Genomic DNA, 23,243 nt, shown 5'->3' with positions numbered 1-23,243 from the left:
GGCCAGCATTAGGGTTTTACAGCTACAGCAAATCTACTGTTCCACAATGATTTTAATAAGAAAAATCAGAAAGGAATGTACAATTAAGAAGCTTTTTACTAATTCAGTTCTGTACACACTATCATTACTTGTCATTAGGGGTGAGCGATATGGCTCTAAAATATCATCACGATATTTCAGGGTATTTTTGAGATAACGATATACTTGGCGATATAGGAAAACTAAAATAATTCATTAATTTCAGGAATATAGTATAATAGTATAACAGAATAATCATAATGTGGCAAAATAAATAATATAGCATAAAATAATATAATGCAGCAAATAATATTGCAGAATATTTAGTGCATGCATATAAACTGCAAACTAAAGCAGTTATAAAATAAATACACCTAAAGCTTCACAGTAAATAATAGACTACTTTTAAGACAGAACAGCCCTATTATCACGATATGGATTTTTAATATCATGATATTTCTGTGTCACGATATATTGTATACGATATATTATTGCCCACCCCTACTTGTCATGTTGAAGAGCACCATAAACTAGCAAAGATTACCCAAATAAACCATGAGCCAGTATCAGCCAGGAGAGTAAACATCTCTTGCTGCTAGTGTATTCACCATGGTACAGTATCTACTGCAAGCTGGAGTGATTTGTAGTAATGAACGCCAAGGCTTAGGAGTACAAGAGAGATAGAGCAAGAAAAAGCAAGAAAGAAAGGAAAATAACCCAATTCTCAAGCTGATTTGTAAAAGCCTGTGCTTTTTACACAAGATGAAAAGAAAGTAAATTAGTCTTTCACAAGTTGCACAGTGTGAGCTTCAGGACATCAGCTCCGCCATGTCTTTCCTGTACCGGAGGTTTAAGCAATCTATATCACTGTCTAAGCTTTAGCTCGTCCTTTACATCTCTCCAACTCCCTCACTCCCTCTCTTCTGAGGCTTCGTAGATGTATTACAATCTTCAGCAGATACAATCTCTGCTCAGAAGCTGCTTAGAAAAAACAGTGATGCCTGAAACAGACCCACCCATCACAACAAATTCACATAACTACAAAATTGTTGGTACTAGGGCTGCACGATATATCATTAAAGCATCGTGATCATGATGTTCACATGTGCAATAGTAACATCTCAGGACGTGCGATGTCACTTAAGGCAATTAAATCAAACACGTCATGTTGCAATGTTTTGATTATTGATGCAAGAAGTAGATACACAGCGCTGTCTCTGTGTCTGTGTGAGTGACAGGCTGCTGCTGCCTGCACGAGAAGCGTTGGGGTGAGGGGGAGGGGCAGGAGTAAACACGAGGTAACAGCATGGCCTCCATCCATATGGTTGGGCGCGTGCTTGTAAATGTAACCACTAGGGGTGTGACCAGATCTCGTGGCACGAGATCTCGCGAGATTAAACGTGACTATATTTCTCGTCAAGCTTAAACCTGTCTGGACCCAAACGTTGTCCGATGCAGACCCAAACCTACTGAGAAGGATTTAATTGTCTGTGTAAAATCACAGACCAATCACGTGCATTGAAAGATCACCCGGTAAGGAAAAAATAAATAAATAAACACACCGCTCCTCACGCGGGGTCGAACCCGTGTTGCCGCTGCTCTGGCTGTTGAATTGGGATGCGGCTGTGAAAAAACGCCTTTATAAGGAGATAGGGAGCTTGAGAACGGGCTGAAACTAAAGTCACGCCGAGCGCACTGGGCGTGACTAAAGCACTTAATCATAACACAAGTTAACAATCGGTCCGGACCTTCTCTAACTGGACCATACTGAATTCTAATTAAATACCCCTGGCATAGAAGATGCTTCTGCTACTTTTAAGTTGTATATCTGGCTGCATTTTGCCTAAATTTCCTTCGGGATGAATAAAGTATCTATCTGTCTGTCTGTCGGTCTATCTGTCTGACTATGGTTATGCATAGTTAAATTACAAGAGGTTTAGGAGAAAAAAACACAAAGCATAGGCTTAATATGACTGGTTGTGTTTTTTTTTTTTCATTTTTGACATTTTCTGTAAAATTTTATTTTTAAATCTCGTCTCGTCTCGTTCTCGTTAACCCAGTATCGTGTCTCGTCTCGTCTCATGATATTAGTGTCCCCTCACACCCCTAGTAAGCACGTTTACAGCAGGTGCTGTTCTGATTTCTCTGCAGGCAGTATAGCACTAGACCACAGCGCCCTCTAACGGTATGTTGGTATGAGAGAGAAGCATACCGGTTCAAGTTCACCGAATGAACCAGTATTCCGCCCTGCACTAGATTCAAGTTATTTCTGTGACCATTGTGGGTTTTGTATATATTTCAGACTCAGCCATGTGGAATAAATACAAAGGGTCTGTCTTTGATAGCATTAGTGATAAACAGAGGATAATGCTGTTGGAGAACTGTGCTGTATTAAGAAACACTGGCTAAACAAAGGATTACGATGATACCTCGTTATCCCTGAGCAATAAAAGTGAATAAAACCCCAGATGGTTAAAGAGTGGTGTGCGGTGGTGTGGAGTAACAGAGCAGCAGAGATGCACTAAACCAGGGGTGTCCAAACTACAGCCCGGAGGTATTTTAGAAGTAAAATGAAAGTTGGCGCGCTGTTAAGCAGGTTTTTATAATGTGAGATTCAAAGTCTGAACGCTAGGTGTCAGAAACGGGCCAAAGAGTCTAAAAGCGGAGAGAGTGTGCATTTCTAGCGCAGGAAAACGGGCAAAAGAGTCTAAAAGCGGAGAGAGTGTGCATTTCTAGCGCAGAAAAACGGGCCAAAGAGTCTAAAAGCGGAGAGAGTGTGCATTTCTAGCGCAGAAAAACGGGCAAAAGAGTCTAAAAGTGGAGAGAGTGTTCATTTCTAGCGCGGAAAAACAAGGCAAAAGAGTCTAAAAGCGGAGAGGGTGCGCATTTCTAGCGCAGACAAACGGGGCAAAAGAGTCTAAAATTTGTTTAGAGTTTAATATTAAGAGACATCATGAAATGAAACATCAATTTGCAAAATCTTAGTTTACACAACACTGTCAAATAAAAATATAGTAAGTCAAGTAAAATGGTGTGTAAATGAAATAATCAGGAAAATGTATTATTTAAAGTGGTATATTTCATTATTTGTTTTATTGCAGAGTCTGTGGCCCGTGACTTCAAATATATTTCTCCTTCTCGCCCCCAACAAAAAAAGTTTGGACACCCCTGCACTAAAGCCTTGGGTACACTAAACCACTTATAGGGTGATTACATGATTTTGGCCTGGCAGGGGTGGGACGAGTATTTATCACCACGCACAGCAAACACTAGAGGTGTGCCATATCAGCATATGCAATAATTTTGCCAACATTTTTGAATATTGTGAACGGTATTACTGTGGTATTTCAGAAATGTGCTAAACTCCCAGCAGAGAGATAAACAGCATAAAGGCATCACAAGGTATCAGGTTGCTGAATTTTATCAAATTCCATGACCATTGATTTTGCACTTTATTTAAAAGTTTTAATTTGAAATCCTTCTACACTTGTTGCTGCAGCTGCTGCAGTTGCCCCAATCCTTGACCTGTTTAAATCATAGTCAATTGTAATACTAGAAAAGTTTTGGATACATAAGATTTTTATTTTTTTTATAAGAGTTTTGCATTTTAAATATTTAATTTGAAAGAAAACCATAGTGTGTTTGTATATAAAGTGTGACACATAAATGACTTTTACTTCAAATGCACTTGTGTATATACTTCTAAGTGCTGTGTGGTCTATTTCAGCCTCATTATGAATTATGTTCAGTGATGAAAAATATGAGAGCTCTGGTTTCTGTCTGCAAAGCACACACAGACAGACTCTATAGAAAAATTGTATGTAATTAATTAAAGCATATATATATATTTTATGTCCAGAGCATTGGAAGCCTGTGTTTAACAATTATATATATATATATATATATATATATATGTTTTTTTATATTAACCTTTTTATTTCATCTCTTCAACGGCCAAATTAGGATTTAAAAACATGATTAAAATCATGTTCTATATCACATAACATTAATAAAAACTAGCTCTTACTGTGCTGATTTTACTTTACCTTGGCTCTAATGTCTCCCATTGCGCTTCAGTCACTCTGTGTAATGCAGTACTGTTATGAATTAATAATTAGTCGACAATGAAATTTGTAGTCGACAAATTTAAATAATCAACATTGTCGATTTTATTGACTAATCGTTGCAGCCCTAGGCGGGGCTAAGCTGTGGTTTTGTTGGCTTGTAAACTTTTTATTGGCTGGTTAATGGTATATTCTGATGGACAACAGGTCTTATGATGTCTATTGTAATAGACGTAGGGTCTGAAAGGGTAACAAACATTGTACCAATATTAATAAATTAAATGAGCCCTAGTATTGGTGTTTGAATCGATATCATCAGTTTTATATCGGAATCAGATCGGAACTGAAAAAAATCGGATTGTCCCATCACTAGATATTATTAGCTTGTTTGCAACAGTAAGCTGAGTTTATTGCATCATGCTTGATAAGCAGCCAAAGCTTAAAAAAACAAGGTCCACAAGATGGTACAGGAGACCCTAGCCAAGGACACAAACAAACACATTACAGGAAAGGTGGGGCCAGATTTCCCTCCCTTTATGTGAAAAGCCATAAGCTTAACAGGCTGCTAACTGTCAGGATCACATCGATGAATTTCCCCTGATGAGCCAGCGCAGCACTTCCTGTTCTCTGGCGGCACACGGCGTCGTCACTCTCCAGGGCCTGACGCGCTCCGGCTATTGTATTGATCGAGCCGCCCGTTAACAGCCGTCTCCAGGAACAGACTGCAGTGGTGTCGCAGGCAGCCAAAACACAATCTGGCCGGAGGAGCACGGCGAGAGCGAGAGAAGTGTTTCTGGAACGAGCCGCCGTTGCCGAGAGAACTGCGGAGAAAGAGCCGACTGCGTGGTGACAACGGCTCAGTCCCGAGCCAATGGAGAGACAAAGGCGGCGGGCTGGTTTTCAATATGCAAAACTGATACAGCTACGGGTTGCCAAGAGACTGCTGAGAGAGACATTATGGTTTAGTGTTCCTCCACCCTACCCGTCTCACTCTCTTTCTTTATCCTGCACGTCCACTCGTCTACTACACTCGTCTACAATCTGGTTACAATTAGTTAACCCTCCTGTTCTGTTTCAGGTCAAATTGACTCGTCTTTAAAGTTTAAAGATCTAGGAAAAATGGTTCATCTCACATATTTGCAACAACCACCCCCTGCAAAAACTAAAACTAAAAATTGCAATGTTATGTTTCAATGTTATGTAAAACCTTTTTTTTTTACAGTACAGGTCGACATTTACCTGGTCCTCTTAGCTAAGGACAGTTCATTTTTAACCATTGTTTAAAAGAATGGTCAAAACAAACCATTTTAAATCAAACAAGTCTGAATAAAATGAATAAAACTGTTTACATCAATATTAAATATTCACTAACAGTGAAATTTGCTCTATAAGATCTATAAACACATAGGCTCTGAAAGGTCCAGTGGTCTAAAGCACTGCCACTATGATCAGGAGATCGCCAGTTCGAATCCCAGTCATGCAGCTTGCCATTAGCTACCAGAGCCCTGAGAGAGCACAGTTTGTCTTGCTCTCTCTCTCTGGGTGGGTACAGTGGATGGCATTCTTTCCCTGCATAACTCCTAGGGTGATGTGGATCAGCACAGGGCTGCGTCTGTGAGCTGATGTATAGGAACAGAATTGCTACACTTTCCTTTGAGCGTTGATGCTACTCGGCAAAGTTTAAAAAGAGGCAGAGTCTGACTTCTCAAGAGTTGGGGGAGTCCTAATGAGTGGGCTGGGAATTGGCCTTGTAAATTGGAGAGAAAATGGGATATTACAAATAAATAAATAGCAAATAAATATGGTTATTGTACTTTCTGTTCTCTACAGCATGTTCGCTAAGAGTCCGCCAGCCGTGTCCAGTTCCAAAGCATTTTGTAACATGTTTTCTTGTACTGGGAAGAACAGAGGGAGGGAGGGAGGGAGGGAAGTGTAAGGTTACCAAGGGAAGAGGTCCATTAGCACCCAGCCGACAAACATGTTTATCTGACCTTCTCTTAGCGCTCTTCAACGTCCACCTGGTTAACCACACTCAGACAGCACCCTGTCAGCTTTCGCACCCCTGCAGGAGAATGTGTGAACATGGGTGTGGCACAAATCTACTATCAAGCACCACAGGCAGCCCATGAGAAATTTCCTTTGAATCGTGAGCAGCCTGCCAGCGTGAATAGAGCCGATTCTTGTAAGCTTTATGCATATTTGGCTCCTGGAGGCACTTTCCCTTTCGCTGGAGAAGAGAGGGGGGAGAGGCATTTATCCCGGAAAACAAGAGCCTTACTGTGCTGGAAATCTCTGCCATCTTTCAGCAGGCCTGACTCAGAGGCAGAACCTTTGGCTTGTAGATTTACTCTGCAGCATGGTCGGGTTGTGTGAAAATGTGTGTGTGGGAAGGGAGCGGAGATGTGCCAGTTCAATTAGCAGGCCTGTGTCCCAGCATAGCTGTCCTGGTAGTAGACAATAATATTATGTATATATAATAACATGGAACATACAGCATAGTTGAAAGTTTTGGAAAATAAAATATTTGTCAATACAATATATCTCTGATATATCAATAAATATATAAATCAATATATATTCTGATATTAACATGAAGAGAAGTCCACTGCCTGTGATGTACCGTATTTTCCACACTATAAGGCGCATCGGATTATAAGGCGCACTATCAATAAACTTCTATTTTTGGGTCTATTTTTATACACAAGGTGCACCGGGTTATAAGATGCATTAAGTTACACTAGTAAGGAACATGGGTGTCGCCATGTTTTTCTTCTATTTCAGCTGTAAAGCTAAGCTAAGTTAAGTAAACAAAACTGTTATTCTCATTTCATTCAAGTCGAACAAGCGCTGGATGTTAATTTACAGATTTCCACTAAGGCTGGGTGCAGCAGAATTAGCAGCTAACCACTAGCACTAGCCGTGATTAGCACCAGTAAATGTCGCCCAACAGCACTACATTGAGGAAGCCTGAGTGTTTTGGTAAGCCAGGGCAATATTAGCTAGCGGTTCGACCCACATATCTTGTTTTAACACGGTAAACACACAGACTACAGGCTGAAACTCATATTTGAGCAGTGAAAGAGCTAGCGCTTAACGCAGTTAGCAGCTAATGCTAATACTGCTCCAGTCTCTGTGCTGGAGAACTAAACTGAAACTCCTGTATAACTCTGTACTTCAGAGGAGTGGCTTTACTGCTCCTTAATACCTGACTGGTAGAATTCATACATAAGGTGCACTGGATTATAAGGCGCACTGACGATTTTTGGTGAAATTAAAGGATTTTAATTTAATTAAAGTACCAGTAGGTCATAATGTACTGATGTTGCCAGTTGTACTGTAGTAAAAAAAATAAGAATGCTATTCAATTACTTTCTCATGCCTAGAATTGAGATTTTTTGCTTTACATCATTCAATTAATCAGGACTAATTGCACTCTTTATAATGAAATGTAGAGTTATGTCAGTGTCTTTCAGGTGAACATGAGATTTAAAAGACATTTAAATGTCTAGATGATGTTTAAACGTGGAAACTTCTGATATATAGTGAGTAAATATGTAATCTGTTTTTGAAGACACAAACTGTGTTAAGTGTAAACTATGTGAGTGAGCCATTTACCCATCTTCCATTGCACTTCTGTCCCCAGCACTTTGTTTAATGTAGTACTAATTCAAATTAACAATAAGTCAACAAATACATTTGTAGTCGACAAATTTAAATAATCAACATTGTGGATTATATTGACTAATCGTTTCAGCCCTAAGTAGTAAACATGCACTTGATGGCTGCTATAAAATATTTTATTTTGATTGTAGATGTTTTTCAGAGCTGGATTACTCGCTGACGCGTAACAACAGGCCGAGGACGGTTTAAACCAAGTCTTGTTATTTGGGCGTCAGTTTGGAGTAGCCTAGAGTTAGCCAAGATGCTAACTGTTATTCTGAGCTAGATTACTTGCAGATATTTAATGACAGATTAATGTCACAAGGCCTTAGCTAGGGTACATTTTGCTGTTCAGTATAATATGATAGCTGTACCTTATTCGGATCTTTGAATACCAGTACATAATTACCTGGTACAAAGTACAGTATATATATTTTTTTTACCCATTTTAGCCAAATCATTTTGGTTGCCAAAAAAATCTGTGCATTACTAGTTCCTGGTAAAACTCTGGGTCCAACTGCTTGGTACTAGAATGTGAAAAGGTCAAATGCATAGAATCTACAGTCTATCCTGTACAAGTGGCCAATGCCATAGCATTGAGCATTTATACACTGTAATATAATGCTCAGTACTGACCATGGATGCTGTGATCTGTGCAATCAACACATGAAGTTATATTTCTGAGGCATAGGGTGCATGTAGGGGAGTAGGGTTTGTGTAGGCTATAGTATATGCAAGCTTCTTTATCAGGATGGCTATTACACTAAAAGGGCAGCTTATCTCTAGAAAGGACTAAGCTCAATAATTCTGCATCTTGATGCCTTTTGGTGGAGAAAGTGCCCTCCGTCGAGAGGAACCCCCATTTCCGGAGAGCTTTAATTAACCTAAGTAGCTTCTCATGCTTGTGATATTCATTACGGTAATCCTATTAGCAGTGTGAAAGATAGAGAGAGGGAGTAGTGGGGAAACTGGAAGTGAGAGAGCACGAGAGGGAATATGAAAGAGAGATGCAGAGAGAGAGAGAGAGAGGGGATTCCTCAGAGACACTGATGCACTCCGACTGGCAAGTGACTCTTTCTAGTCTTGACTGACTGTGAAATTGCTCTGAAGCTGCAAAAAGAGTGAGAGGGAAAAAGAGGGAGAGAGAGAGAGAGAGAGAGAGAGATCACGGGTCTGGTGGGGTCAGGGCTAGCGGGGTCATCAGCTGGCCACCCATGGATCAGAGTTCCCTCAAGACTTCAGCAAGTCTGTCAGCTCACATCCCCCTCCAGTAGTGCTGGGCGGTTTGACCAAAAATGTATAATCACAGTATTTTTCAAGATTCTGACGGTTTCACAGTATATCATACTATTTTTATTATCATAATTTATTTATATATATTTTTTTGCACGACTGGGCTTTTATATAGGTTTGAGAGTTACTGTACTGTTAGGAGTACACATAATATAAAACACTAAGGCTTTAAATTAAGGCGTTGATTAATATTGGGTTTATTTCGTCGCACAAAATGACACAACATATAAGGAAATCATTATCAGGGACTTCATTATCAGAAAAATAGCTAAAGAATGCAAACAATAGACAATAAAAAGAAATAAGCCAACAATTTAAACACAGCTTCCATTACAGAACTATTTTAATAAATAGTTGAAACCATAAGAGGCATTACAGTATTAAAATCAGCCACAATAGCCTTACTTTAATCTTGGATATATGGAGGTATGTAGAGTGCATTATTAGTACCATGACATTCTGGATAATTGACATCTGTTACAAATCTGATTCATTTCTCGTATGTTTTAAAATCTTAGTTAAGGGTGTGTTATGTCATAGTAGGGCTGGGCGATATGGAAAAAAATCTTATTACGATATAGTTTTTCATATCAGCCGATATCGATATGTATCACGATATAAATCAAATCACTTTCTGTTACACTTAAAGGTTTCTATTTTTACTCAGAAGTGACAGAATAAGGGAGTTATGGACAAAATCACTAGCAGGCTCAGAGCCTTGTGGACAGACACTAGGATGTTAACATCTTGCCAGGTGGGTACAGCTTTTAAATTAATTTTAAAAAGGGGACAAATATATAAACTAAAAAATATGTAAGACCCTTTACATTATATGTCTGTTTAATTTAAATTGCAATAACACTTTATTTATTTTTATAAAATTATATTTAATCAAAAGATCATTCCCCTCCCTGAATGCAGGCAACTACATAAAGCAAAATACAAGAGTATATCACAGTGTTCATTTTGACAGGTGATTTTGATACAGTCTTAGTCTTTTCACTAAAATGTATAATAGTTTTAGTTACATTTTAGTCTATCGGATATTATTAGTTTTAGTCAGATTTCAGTCTAGTTTAATTTTGGTCATATAAAAAGTATGTATTACATATGTTTTACTGTTTTTCTATTTTCTATTTGTTGTAATTTTAGATAATTTACTGCTTATGTTTTTTTTTTAAATAAGAGCCTTTAGTTTTTTTTTTCATTTAAATTAAGCTAACATTTAAATATTTAAAAAAAAAAGTGGCCTATAATGGAGGTGGGAGGAATAAAGTCAAGTTTCTGAAATGATCCACTTCTACTGCAGTACAGATTTATACTAACATTACTGGCTTTCAGTAGACTAGACTTACATTACTTAAGTGTATTTAAAACTCCAGTTCAGTAACAGCAATGTTTAGCTCAGTTCAAATACAGCTAGACAGATTATATAATCTTCTGTATTTAGTAAAATATCCAGCATAACAGACTCTCTATCTGTTAAAAACTATAAAACACAAAGACAGAGGAGAATGCTGCCCTCAGGGTTTTCTAACAGAAACAGTGGGAGTTAGGAAAAAAGATGGAAAGTGCTTCCTTTCTGTGTGTTTATATACTAACCCCTCACTCGTGCTGAAGTTAACCTTAATTTACACGAAACGTGGATTAACACGGCTAACGTGCGTTACCCATTAGTTTATTAGAATGTAAAAAGCAGTGAAAGCATCTTAGCTAATGATGACAGATTGCACAGATCCCTTTTACACCTAAACATCGCTAACTTTAAACTGGAGACAAGCTAATCTAACTAGCAGCAAACAGAGCAGCGTTTACCTGCCTTCAGAAATCTGAACAAGCTCACCTCTCTAAATATCTTGGAGACGCATGCCTCATATTTAAAAGGTGAGTTTTCCAGTGTAGCGCCGCTGAATAGTATAAATGAAGTTTATCCAGTAAATGGGAGAGAAGGAGCCGCTATGTGAGGAGTTCAGAGTGGAGGGGCTCGGGGGGTGGGGCGGAGGGGGATGGTGGAGAGGGGAGGGGAGGGGTTGTACTGGGCTGAGCAGCAGTTCAGCGTGCTGCCTGATCTCGTGCTGCGCCTTTTCACAACGCTACTTAAACGGGAAATAGAAAATTTAGTTTATCGAATTTCTCGCCCCGACTTATCGCGATATATAGTTTCCTCGATAACTATCGATATCGTTTTATCGCCCAGCACTATGTCATAGAAAATGTAATATTCATTTTGGTGCAGTAGTGTATTCTTGAAAAAAAAAAAAATAATACAGTATTTCGTCATATATCCAAGAGTATCGTTATCGCGAAAATAACATAAAATATTGTGACATTATTTTAGGGCCCTATCAGCCACCCCTACTACCTAGTTACCGTTATTATCTAGTGAGCTGTCCCAGCATGCTTGTTTGGCGGCGCTGTTGTACACTGTGGGTTTTTCCACGCCGCTCCACAGCGCCTCTAGTTCTATGGCAGTATGTGAAAATTCCATACCGGTTCTAAACTGACGCACGGTATACCGTATGAACCAGTATACTGTCCAGCACTAACCTCCAGCAAAGAGACTCTCCTGCCAGCTCTGCCGAGAGAAACTCTGTTTTTTTCACCAGGCTGAGACTGTTTGTCTATCTGGCCGCGTCAGAGACATAATATCCCCCCTCATTGTGACATTATCTTGTTGAAATAGAAACGCCAGGCACCACAGGGACGCGTGTGAGCAATAAACCCCTGCTGCGATTATTCTATTGTAAGCCTATCAGATCATGAAGGAAGATCATCAAATCCATAAAGAGTTCAGTGTAAAATCAGGAGAAAATAAAAGCTCTCTGACCAGTGCAAGCAGTGCAATAAGTCATATTGTAGTTTTCCCATTTCAATATTAACATTTCTTAAAAGCAAAGTCAGCAAGTATAAGAAAAATGCCAGGTTTACATTCAGTGAAAAGTTTTTGTAAATTAAAAAAAAAAAAAGGAAAAAGTAAAATATGTACATTTATGACTAAAACCGCACTGCTCAGGTAAATTCATGATTACAATAGCACTACTGAGGTAAAGCTATAATTAGATTAGCTCTACTGAGACCAAATTATTATTAGAATAGGACTACTGAGGTGCATTTATGACTAAAAATGCACTGCTAAAGTAAATGTATGAATACTATAGCACTACTGAGGTAAAGCTATAATTAGATTAGCTCTACTGAGTTAAATTCATGACTAGAATAGCACTACCAAGGTCAATGCATCACTAATGTTTCTCCGCTGAGGTAAAACAATAATTAGATTAGCACTACTAAGATAAATTTATGATTAGAATAGCACTACTGAGGTAAAGCTGTAATTAGATTAGCACTACTAAGATCAATTTATGATTAGAATAGGACTACTGAGGTAAAGCTATAATTAGATTAGACATTTTGATTAGAATAGCACTAGTGGTGTAAAATTCTGATTAAAACTGCACTACTGAGGTAAATTCATGATTAGGACAGCACTACTGACGTAAAGCTATAAATAGACATGCTATATTGCGGTACATTTATGATTAGAATAGTACTACTGATGTAAATGTATTATTAAAACTGCACTGCTGAGGTAAATGTATGATTAGAATAGCACTAACCTGGTTATTATATAACTAAAATTGCTCTGCAGGGGTAAATCTATAATTAGATTAGCTCTACTGAGGTACATTTATGATTAGTCTAGCACTAACCTGGTTAATGTATAACCAAAATTGCTCTGCAGAGGTAAAGCCATAGTCAGATTAGCTATATTGAGGTAAACTCATGATTAGAATGACACTACCAAGGTTAATTCATTACTAATATTGATCAAGTGAGGCAAAGTTACTATTAGAATAGCTCTATTGAGATAAATGTATGATTAGAATAGAACTACTAACGCAAATTTATGATTAAAACTGCACTGCTGAGGTAAATTTATGATTAGAATAGCACTAACCTGGTTGTTATATAACTAAAATTGCTCTGCAGAGGTAAAGCTATAATGAGATAACCAAAGTTACCACGGTTAATTAATCACTAATATTGCTCAAGTGAGATAAAGTTACTATTAGAATAGCTCTATTGAGATAAATGTATGATTAGAATAGCACTGCTGAGGTAAGTTCATGATTTGAATAGCACTACTGAGGTAAAATTATAATTAGATAAGCTCTAGAAGTACATATATGATTAGAATAGGACTACTAATGTAAATTTATGACTAAAACTGTACAGCTGAGTTAAATATATGAATGCAATAGTAGTTTTGATTTTTATTTCACTCCTAATACCAGTTTATTTCTGCTTTAAAAATAGTCAGAGAGGAATCAGTTCCTCCAAACCTTCTTTAAAACATCCCACACCCATGGTTGTAACACAGCCACTGATTTAAACCATTGCACAACAGGCCCAACACAACAGAACAGTTACGAAAGCGTGCACTAGTGCTTCTGTGCATCACACACTCCTTGGCATGAGCGCTGTGGAGAAAAGCACCGACAGCACAACCATATGGCGGCACAGGCCACTGGAACAACACTAAGTGATGCATGAGTGGATAGAAGACCCAGGGGAGAGAAAGCCGCAAGTTCATTAAGAGGCCGTGGAGCTGCGGTGTTGGACAAGCTCAAACTCCCTTCTTTTTCCTTAAATAACTATTAATTATGACAATAATTAAATTGAATGTTCTCCCCCAAAGACAGCTTGATATAGTGTCACGTTCACTCTTAAATGTGATAAATCAGACATTTTATACTTTAATATAGCAGCAAATAACTTATTTTTATGTAAAGGTGTAGCAGAGTAAAGGCGAATCATGTTAATCTGAGCTAAAGGCTAAAGTTGTTTCCATGTGGGTCAGCCAGACGTCTTCCTGTAGCAGTTTTTTTCTCTGGTTTTTCAAGAGTCTTTATTTAAAGGTGTAGGAAACAGTCCTCACCGCTCTCTGACTTCATCTGTACTTTCTAAACTAAAGAAAAGACTTTTAATACTTTTAATAGTTACAGAGTTTTCTGTGTTTTATCTATGTTTTTTTTCTAGTTATGATGGTGAAAGTGTGCAAGTGTGTAAATGCTGCTGCAGTAGAGAGTGCAGTAACTCCATCTGTTCCAGCACTGCTTTACTACAGACAAAGGCTTTGGGAATTGACATTTTTAAAAATCCATTTCATCCAAAAGCTCAGTTTATTTCCATTGCCACTTATCCATTCTTCTTTAAACAAAATCTAGATTTTTTTAAAATAATATACTTTAACAATACACATTTTTTTTTCAGTTTTCAGGATTTTACCATTTTCCCCGTTATTGACTGGACCTGAAGAGCTTAAATGGCAAATACAAAGTAAAAAATGGTGGTGGTACTAAAAGATGCATGAAAAAAAACCTGTGATTAAAAAACAACCAGGGTTATTCCACCAAATATTGATTTCTGATCTCTTAAAACTTTCTTATTTTCTGCAAATAAATGCTCTAAATAACTTATTTTATTTGGGATTTGGGAGAAATATTGTCTGTAGTTTATAGAATAAAACAGCAATGTTCATTTTACTCAAACATAAACCTATAAATAGCAACACGCCTAATTATCACTGCACTTTAAGACATTCCATAATAATTACTGATAATTCTGAACTTTGAATGACAAGGGAAAATATATCATATTACAATCTGTAGTTCTAGTACTGGAATTCTGCTCATTAATACTGTTTACTTCCAGCCAAGTTCAGAGACCTCACTGCGTTTCCAGCACAGACATCTGGACCAGCCGCTGGTGCGTACGGTTTGACAGTCCAGTGATCAAGATTTATTTTAGCAGTCCAAACATTTGTTGCGGTTTGAGTTTGGTTAACAGCCAGAACACACAGAGAGGAATGACACACCGCTGAAATTCTGAGACAAATAAACACTTTCAGAATGAATTCCGGTAACGCTAACAAACGCACTCGCAATCCAGAAGTTGTGAACAAAACGAAACTCAACTGTTCTACTCCCGAGAGCATTGCTGTGAATTCTGCTGGAATGTCAGCTCTCTCTTCAGAGTTAAAATGAGGAGAGAAGACGAGACTATGGAGTAAAGGAGCTGCATGATGGTTAAAAAGAAAGGGTAAGAATTACAAAGCCTGTGCTGAAGAGCTTTTTTTTTTTTGCAGAGGCTGCTGGAAACACAAAAGCCCTCATTCAAACACACATTCACTGCTGAATTCAGACTTTAGAGAATTTAGAGTCACAGGTAAAGTGCAGGAGGTCAGAGGTCGCTGATTAAACACAGATACACACAGTATGACACAGTATGGTTTTTTTTGTTAAAAAAAACAAAACAAAAAAAACAGCCTGTTGTTCGTCTGCTCTGTGCACTCCCCAACTGAGTACTTCATGTGTTCATGTACAAGGCCAAGGACACCAGACTGGACTACAGTCTGGACAACAAAGTACAAATCACAGCTGTCCAATGAAAAAACAGCAACTTTACAGGACAGAGATAAAACCTTTTTAAAAAGTCAATGTAAAAAGCAGTTTACTGTATGGAGAATTTCTATTGGTCCATTAAATCAAGACATTTTAACACCGTGTAAGGGAGTACTACACAGTTTGTGTGTTCAAACTATGTAGTAAACTAGGGCTGCACGATATATCACTTAAGCATTGTTATTGTGATGTGATTGCGGCGATCCTGCTGCTTTGCGCTTTATAACATCAGAAAAATTAGACCGTTTCTGACGCAACAGGCCACCCAACTCCTGGTACAAGCAGTCATCATCTCACGCCTCGACTACTGCAATGCCCTGCTAACTGGCCTCCCGGCCTGCGTAGTAAAACCACTTCAAATGATCCAGAATCCAGCAGCACGTCTGGTCTTCAACCAGCCAAAACCAACGGGTACATGTCACCCCGCTGCTCATTGAGCTCCATTGGCTACCAGTTGATGCTCGTATCAAATTCAAAGCTCTTACAATCGCCTACAAGGTGATGACAGTACAGGCTCCTTCCTACCTGCACTCGCTCCTGAAGGCTTACGCTACCTCCCGGCCGCTGCGCTCCTCCAATGAACGTCGCCTCGCTTTACCAAACAAACATTCCCACAAAGCAATCCAGACTGTTCTCATACAGAGTTCCCCAATGGTGGAACAAACTACCTTCCACTACCAGATCAGGAGAATCTCTCACTATCTTTAATAAACTCCTGAAGACAGAGCTCTTCAAAGAGCACCTACTCCCCTAACACCTCTAACTAACTACCTTCTACTACCAGATCAGGAGAATCTCTCACTATCTTTAATAAACTCCTGAAGACAGAGCTCTTCAAAGAGCTCTTACTCTCCTAACACCTCTAACTAACTACCTTCTACTACCAGATCAGGCCCTGGAGACGTCACAGGCCCTGCATTGTTTAATACTGAGATACATTTGCAATGTAAATTTTTTCCAATATTGTGCAGACCATATGCATGCTCCTGAGAAAAGGACGGTCCCATTCTGAAAGCAGCATATGATCATTTAAGGGCAGTGTCCTTATTTTACCCCAGTTCTGAAGCAGCACCAGATGTATTTTTTACAACGAAGACAATCCCATGATGCATTTCACCAGTTTAGCGTTAAAGCACTCAGATTTAAAAACATGGCGGATGGAGTCGCACTACAGGGGAGTTTCTGTACAAATAATTGCTGTACAAATATTGTAATTTTCTTCTGTTTTGTCACTTATTGCTGTATGTGTTTATCAAACTAGTACATTTTACACTGTTTTCAGTTGTTTTCCAGTGTTGTTTTCACCTGTTCTTAATTCAAAGTAAGACCTGACCACGTTAGCATAGCAGGTAAGCCAATTCACCGGTTAAGCTTAACTATATCTGGTCTAAATTAAGCTTTGCAAGCTTAATTTAACTAAGCTTTTGCATTGCAAAATAAGTTTAAAGCACAAAATAACAGCTAACAAGAACAGAAATCTCTAAATACATGAGTTATATTATATATTAGAAAACGTCTCTCTGTAAATGAACTGGGAGGGATTGTAAGACACAAATGTCTTGTGTGGACAGTAAGAAGAACTAAATATAAAATCTTGCGTTTAATATTTAGGGTCCTTTCTATTTAAGCTGAAGAGAAAATGAAGAGTTATCCTAATTAAATTCTGCTTCAAACAAAAAGGCCTGGGTTTCATTCCTGGCAAAAGATGATGCCACTTCTTCTGATTCACAGCCATTTAAAAAAATCCACACAGAACAAAACGCTGAGAGCAATACCTGACGAGTTTATCAAACATCACTGCACTTACACACCCGGACGCTTTGTTTTGTTTGTTTTTCTCGTCAAGGGCATTGGATTTAAGCAGTTGGTAGAGTTATTTCTTCAACATGATTACATACAAAGATTAACCTTGTCACTCCTGCAAGCAAAGATACACAACTGGATTACTGGAAAAGAGTCTACAGAAAAAAAGCCTTTTTTAAAAAGGACTGTTTTAACAGAAAAGAAACCGTGTTGGCCACAGTTAATTTCTTACTGTCACAGAAACCAGGAAAAGGAAATATGCAAAATCACCAACTAACCACTAATCACTGACCGCTTTTTATTTATTTATATTTTGGATAGAAGAATCAATCGACTATGCATCAAAACAGCTAATTCTGATTTTATTAATGACAGAAAAAATCCAGAAAACTGCACACAGCACATCAAACCAGCACAAAAGATACAGTAAAGCAACAGTCAGAAAGCTAATGTAATCATGTACGTCCAAGTGATGCAATTTACAGCTGCTTTTAGATAAAGCAGCTCTTTCAGGTTGAGTAATATATGGTTTTCTGATCCCCACTTTAAGCTTCACAGTGCAGCTTTGCATGCAGGGTATAACCAATATTAACAATATATTGGTTATGCATATTATATATATTTACCAGTGGCGGGCAGTACCCCTTCTGCAAACCCACCCCACCCGCACAACGCATCCCCCACCCCCATCCGCCACTGCGACACATAGATAAAAATTATAATAACTACATATTCCCTGTCTTGACTGAGTTATATGAACTTAGTACACAAACAGCCCACAAATACAACAGCTACAAATAACAAAAATATATCATAGACCCAACAATAAATGCTTAATTTTCCTACAAGTACAGCCGTTCAACAAAGACCACTCATTTGTATGATGACAGTACACCAGAGCAGCCAAAACATTAAGCACACAAAAACTCACCAGTCAGGTGGCCTATTACTGTGAATTAGTTTCACGTTAAAGGACAGCCTTTAAAAAGGCCTCTTTAATATGATATAACACAATATCTGTCTGATTTACAGTCGTAATTTCATGATAGTTATCTAGCTATTGAACTAAGCCAGTATGCGACGCTGTTTTACAACTAATCAATGCGGACTCCTTCAGCACAGCGCTGCTCAGAAAGGGTTAGACAGCCATGGCCCCGCCCCCGGAGTGAAAATCATGAACCTGATTGGTTAGATTGTCCTATGACTTTGCTAACAGACTCATTACTACACCCTTTAAAAAGGAGAGACACGTGGGCAGAAGCCATTTTAAAAGCTCCGATTGGTTAAAACAGCTGTCAGTCATATAAGAGTCCTGTAGCAACTGAAAAACACAGACTAATGCTTTGAATTAGTTGCTGTTTTTTATTTAATATGTTAATTTATAAAATAAGTCCATGCACTTTCAATAACTATAATATATATATTTCCTGATTAAATATTATGTAATGATTTACATGCCGTTATTGTCACCCCTTCTCTGAAGGTTTAGAAGGGCCTCACGGCACAACACTGATATTTACATATATTAACAATTTGGAACAAACAAAATTTAGTACACTGACAACAGGGTTCAAATGAGAGTTGAAATGAGTAGCTAGCACAGGTGTTTTTTTTTTTTTTACACAGTTCGATCAAATCGGATGCTGGTCTGTTCACACCTGCCCAAACAAATCACACCAAAGGTCCCTATTTCTGTATTTACTGTCTTGCTCTCAATCCGGACAACTCCTTAACTGATTCAGACCAGAGCACACAAAAGTTAATAAACGCTGAAAAACACTTTGTGTAGCCATAATATCCTCCTGAGACACAGACTTTTGTTCAGTGTGCAATTACGACCCACATTTTGGGTTAAACAGTACAACGTTTTTAAGCTTTCTACAGTAAGTAAACTAGTTTCAAACATCAAATTGGATCTAATTTTTTTTGTTGTTTCTGTCTGAACTGGCTGTAGAAACATCTGACTGGATAATTTCCGCTATCTTGTTCTCAGTCAACCGAGTGTAAGGTTGTCATGTGACCACTAGATAGTATGGGCAGTGTCCCCATATGAAGCTAAATGGTCAATGTTTTAAAAAATTAAGTATCACGGTGCAAAGAATCAAAAACGTAACGTCTCTATTAGAGGACGCAGGGTCTCAAGAGGATATGCACTAATGCAAACTCAGCTTCTAAAAATCTATGGATAATGCACACATCTGTACTGCAAGAAGAAGGGGTGGGGCCTTGCCACCAGCAAGCTTAAGGCCAATTTACACATTTATACATATAAAATGTATATTTTGCACAACGTGGACAGCCACAGCTGTGATTGATCCACCGGGCCTCGCAATTCCACCCAAACACATTCCCACCTTTGCTGTTTAAACCTCTGAGCGATGGAGTGCCGCTGATAGGCGCAGACAGAAGTATAAACGTGCTCTGCTGCATAGCTCACTCTTGCTGGAAATGGCCTGTCTTCTCATTAACAAGATCTATTATTTATAGGATCAAATGTTTATGGCATCAAAATTGGGTTCTAATAAAAATTAAATACTAAAAAAATACAACTGATTAGAACATAAAAAGTTATCTAAACTAAATTCTTCTTCGAACTAAAAGGCCTTAGTTTCATTTCAGGCAAAATACAATGCCACTTCTTCTGATTTACAACCAAAAACTTACCCTGGTGGTCGTGGCGAACATGTATTTGTCTCGGAGTTGAAAACTGTCCACCCTCTCCAGGATGATGCGGCGATTCTGCTCGCTCTGGAAAAAGTCGGTGCTGCTGAGGATGCTGGAGATGCCTTGAGGTTCGTGTCTCTGGACGAGCACTGTGGTGGGGCTGTCGTACGGCTCCACTCCCCTGAGAGAGAACACACACACACACACACACAGACACAGGCTTTAACATTAATGACACACTCAACACCATATCCACACACACGACCCATAAAACACACACACACTTTAGATCTATATACAGCAAACACAGCCTATAGAGATCCTCCAGAGACCCGGAAGCTACTCGCCACTACCCTTCCTGACCAGCGCCGGTTCTACACTTCTCTCCATGCCACCACGAGTTTCAGCAACCAAAATGGAGTTTACATGAAGCTCCTTCTTTATGAATGATTTAGGGAAGCAGGCTTGGGGACTTCACAGCCTGAAAGACAGGAGACTACGGGCTGTATGAGCTTTAGAGGGCCCGGAGGCCTGGGGATTTACTCGCAAGATTTACTCGCAAGCTCCTCAGCACAAAGGCCTGCCTCCTACTTCTGTAAACAGGCCGGGCTGTTTGTTGAGACTGGCACTTCAAGCTCCTAACAGAAGGATAAAAGGATTAGAGCGAGGTGAAGAAAAAAAAAAAAAAAATATATATATATATATATATATTTACACGCTACTGTTGCTTAAGGCCTCCCTAAACCGTAAAAGAAAATTCACAACTTTTAGCACGTTTAACAGTAATGTGTCAGACAGACAAATGCTTACGGCTTACGACTCATGACGTCCTCAACCAGCCTAAAGCAGCGCTTAAGGTTAAAAAACGCCCTTCTGCTAAAATCCTCTTTTTCTTATTCTTTGTACAACAGAAATACAGTAGGTCTCTCTGAGTTGTTTATGATGCTGCACATGATGAAACTCTTCCTCAACCTCAACCATTGTCTGCAGTAGCTAAAAAAAAGGAAAATATTCAGAAAAACGAGTGGATCAGGAAAAGCACCGTGTCTACATCAACCTGTGAATTAGTGTTCATGGCCCCGCCCACCTCGGCTCGGGGCCGCCCACAGACAGAGCTGATGCCGGGCAGTGTCGCCGTCTCATCAGATAGGAGCTAAATAACAGTGCTAGGAACAGCATGCATTTCATTCCTGTGTTATTTGTGCGAATAACACATCAGTGTTTATATGCTTTACCCAGTAATTCAGAGCTACGAAACAAATAGTTAGAATTAGTCTATAGAGGAAAAACACCACCAGCCAAGTACAATTGAGATAGGTAGGTGTATGTTTAGAACAGTTCTGTTTACACTAGTTAAAAGTAAAAATCCACCCTGGGGTTTTGTTTCAACTACCAGGGTGGCTCTGGGGGTGGATTTTTACTTTCTGGGTCTGGACTAATCACCTCTGTGTGTAACTATAGGTTTAAATAGGATCTCCGGTGGATTTGGTGTTTTACAGAGACTCTAAGACTAAGCGGTCAGGGACTGAACTGCACTTATCACGGCATTATTACACATGTTGTAAAATAACATATGACATTGCAAAGACTGCTATTAGTGTAAAAATGTCTTTATTGTTTGTCTCGCTGCCTCATGGGGTCGCAGTGCTGTTAGGCAATCAGAGGCGATATGTTTGCATGTATGAATATTCATAAGCATGAGCCAAAATCCTATAATTTCAACAGATCTGATTTGAGAACCAAAACTGATCTGCCTGCAATCTAAACATAGCCTATATATATATCGATCACTACAACACGCACACAGACAAATGTGAATGAATCTCATTCACCTCAACACAGTCACAAATCTGAATTCCAGGAACATCTGCAGTACCTAAATCACCCCCAACAGCACAGCTTTATGCGAAAGCCACCTACTGTGTCATGCAAAGCACGACCGCAATCAATCCCACATTGCCTTGCTGCTGAGCCAGGCACAATGTTTATCAGCATTTCTAGAGAAGAGGCTTTTTCACTGGAGGGTCATTAGCTGCACGCCTCTGCTGTGTAACAACGTCTCACACACTCTTACACACTCTTACACTCTCCACACACCACTCCAGGACATGCAGTTAACCCAGTCCAGCCAGAGACATTCACACATCCATCAGCAGGCGGCATAATCTCTATAAACATCTGCTCAAACAGTGCACATTAAATACACACCAAAATAGAGCAGCATTTCATTTCTTAAACAAAGAAACTGAAAGCAGACGAGGAGCCACCACCCTGTCTGGATCAAAGGACTGAGCTTCCTGACCTGCAGATTATCTACAACAAGCGGTGCTGGACCAAGGCCAGGAAGATCATGAAGGATCTCAGACATCCCAACCATGGACTTTTCTCTGTGTTGCGTCAGGACTGTTGCAGTGAAAGAATTTTCTCTACTGTTATATGCTGTATTAACACCATTTTGCATTATAGTGTGCACTTAAAATTCTTTCATTTTCCTAAAAATCGCCAGTGCATTTTATAACCCGGTGCTCTTTATGTATGAATTCTACCAGTCAGGGATTAAGGAGCAGTAAAGTCACTCCACTGAAGTACAGAGTTATACAGCAGTTTCAGTTTAGTGCTCCAGCAGCATTAGCATTACTCGCTAACTGCGCTAAGTGCTAGCTCTTTCACCATTCAGATATGAGTATATCGGACTGTAGCCTGCACGTATACTGTGTTAAAACAAGCTACGTGGGACAAACCGCTAGCTAATATCACCCTGTCTTACTGGAACACTCAGGGTTCCTCAGTGTAGCGCTGTCGGGCGGCATTAGCCGCTAACCGTGACTAGCGCTAGCGAATGGCTGCTAATGCTAATGGTGCTGCACCCTGCCTTAGTGTAAATCTGGAAATCTAAGCTTACTGTGAATAAAAAGGAAGCGCTTTACTCATGCAAAAAAAAAAAAAAAAGGTTTTCAGGAGAGAAATCTGTGTAGATTAACATCCAGCACTAGTTTGGCTTGTTTTTGTAAATGTTTTTAAGATTTACAGTTTTGTTTACTTAACTGAGCTTGGGTTTACAGCTTAGCTGAATTAGAAGGAAAACATGGCGACACCCTGTTCCTTACTAGTGTCGCATAATGCGACAAATTCAAATACAAAGTATTTACCTGTTTTACAGTCACCCTTTTGCTGCAGACAGGTGAATTAAGACTTGTTTTTTATTTTACCAGAGCAGCTAACATGGATTTCATCCTAAACTAGCAGTGGATGCGCACAGCAAGCAAAAAAACTATTA

The 23,243-nt window shown here is 39.0% G+C and overlaps 1 protein-coding gene across 4 annotated transcripts in view; it reads right to left on the bottom strand.

Moving 5' to 3' along the window:
* The window catches only part of sorl1 (sortilin-related receptor, L(DLR class) A repeats containing), a 134,684-nt gene that overhangs the window by 70,081 nt on the left and 41,360 nt on the right, over window positions 1-23,243 (bottom strand). For all 4 annotated transcript variants that reach the window (XR_007425247.1, XR_007425249.1, XR_007425248.1 and 1 more), the window contains exon 6: window positions 19,967-20,147. Coding sequence is in view for 1 of the 4 variants with exons in the window: in XM_022674963.2 (XP_022530684.2) it covers window positions 19,967-20,147 (181 nt within the window). In the remaining 3 variants the exon portion in view is untranslated. The remainder of the gene's footprint in view (window positions 1-19,966; window positions 20,148-23,243) is intronic.

This window comes from Astyanax mexicanus, chromosome 18 (assembly GCF_023375975.1).
Source record: "Astyanax mexicanus isolate ESR-SI-001 chromosome 18, AstMex3_surface, whole genome shotgun sequence".
In the NCBI taxonomy this organism is placed as follows: domain Eukaryota; kingdom Metazoa; phylum Chordata; class Actinopteri; order Characiformes; family Acestrorhamphidae; genus Astyanax; species Astyanax mexicanus.
Note: the sequence above shows the minus strand (reverse complement) of the source record. Positions and strands in the feature narration are given on the sequence as shown.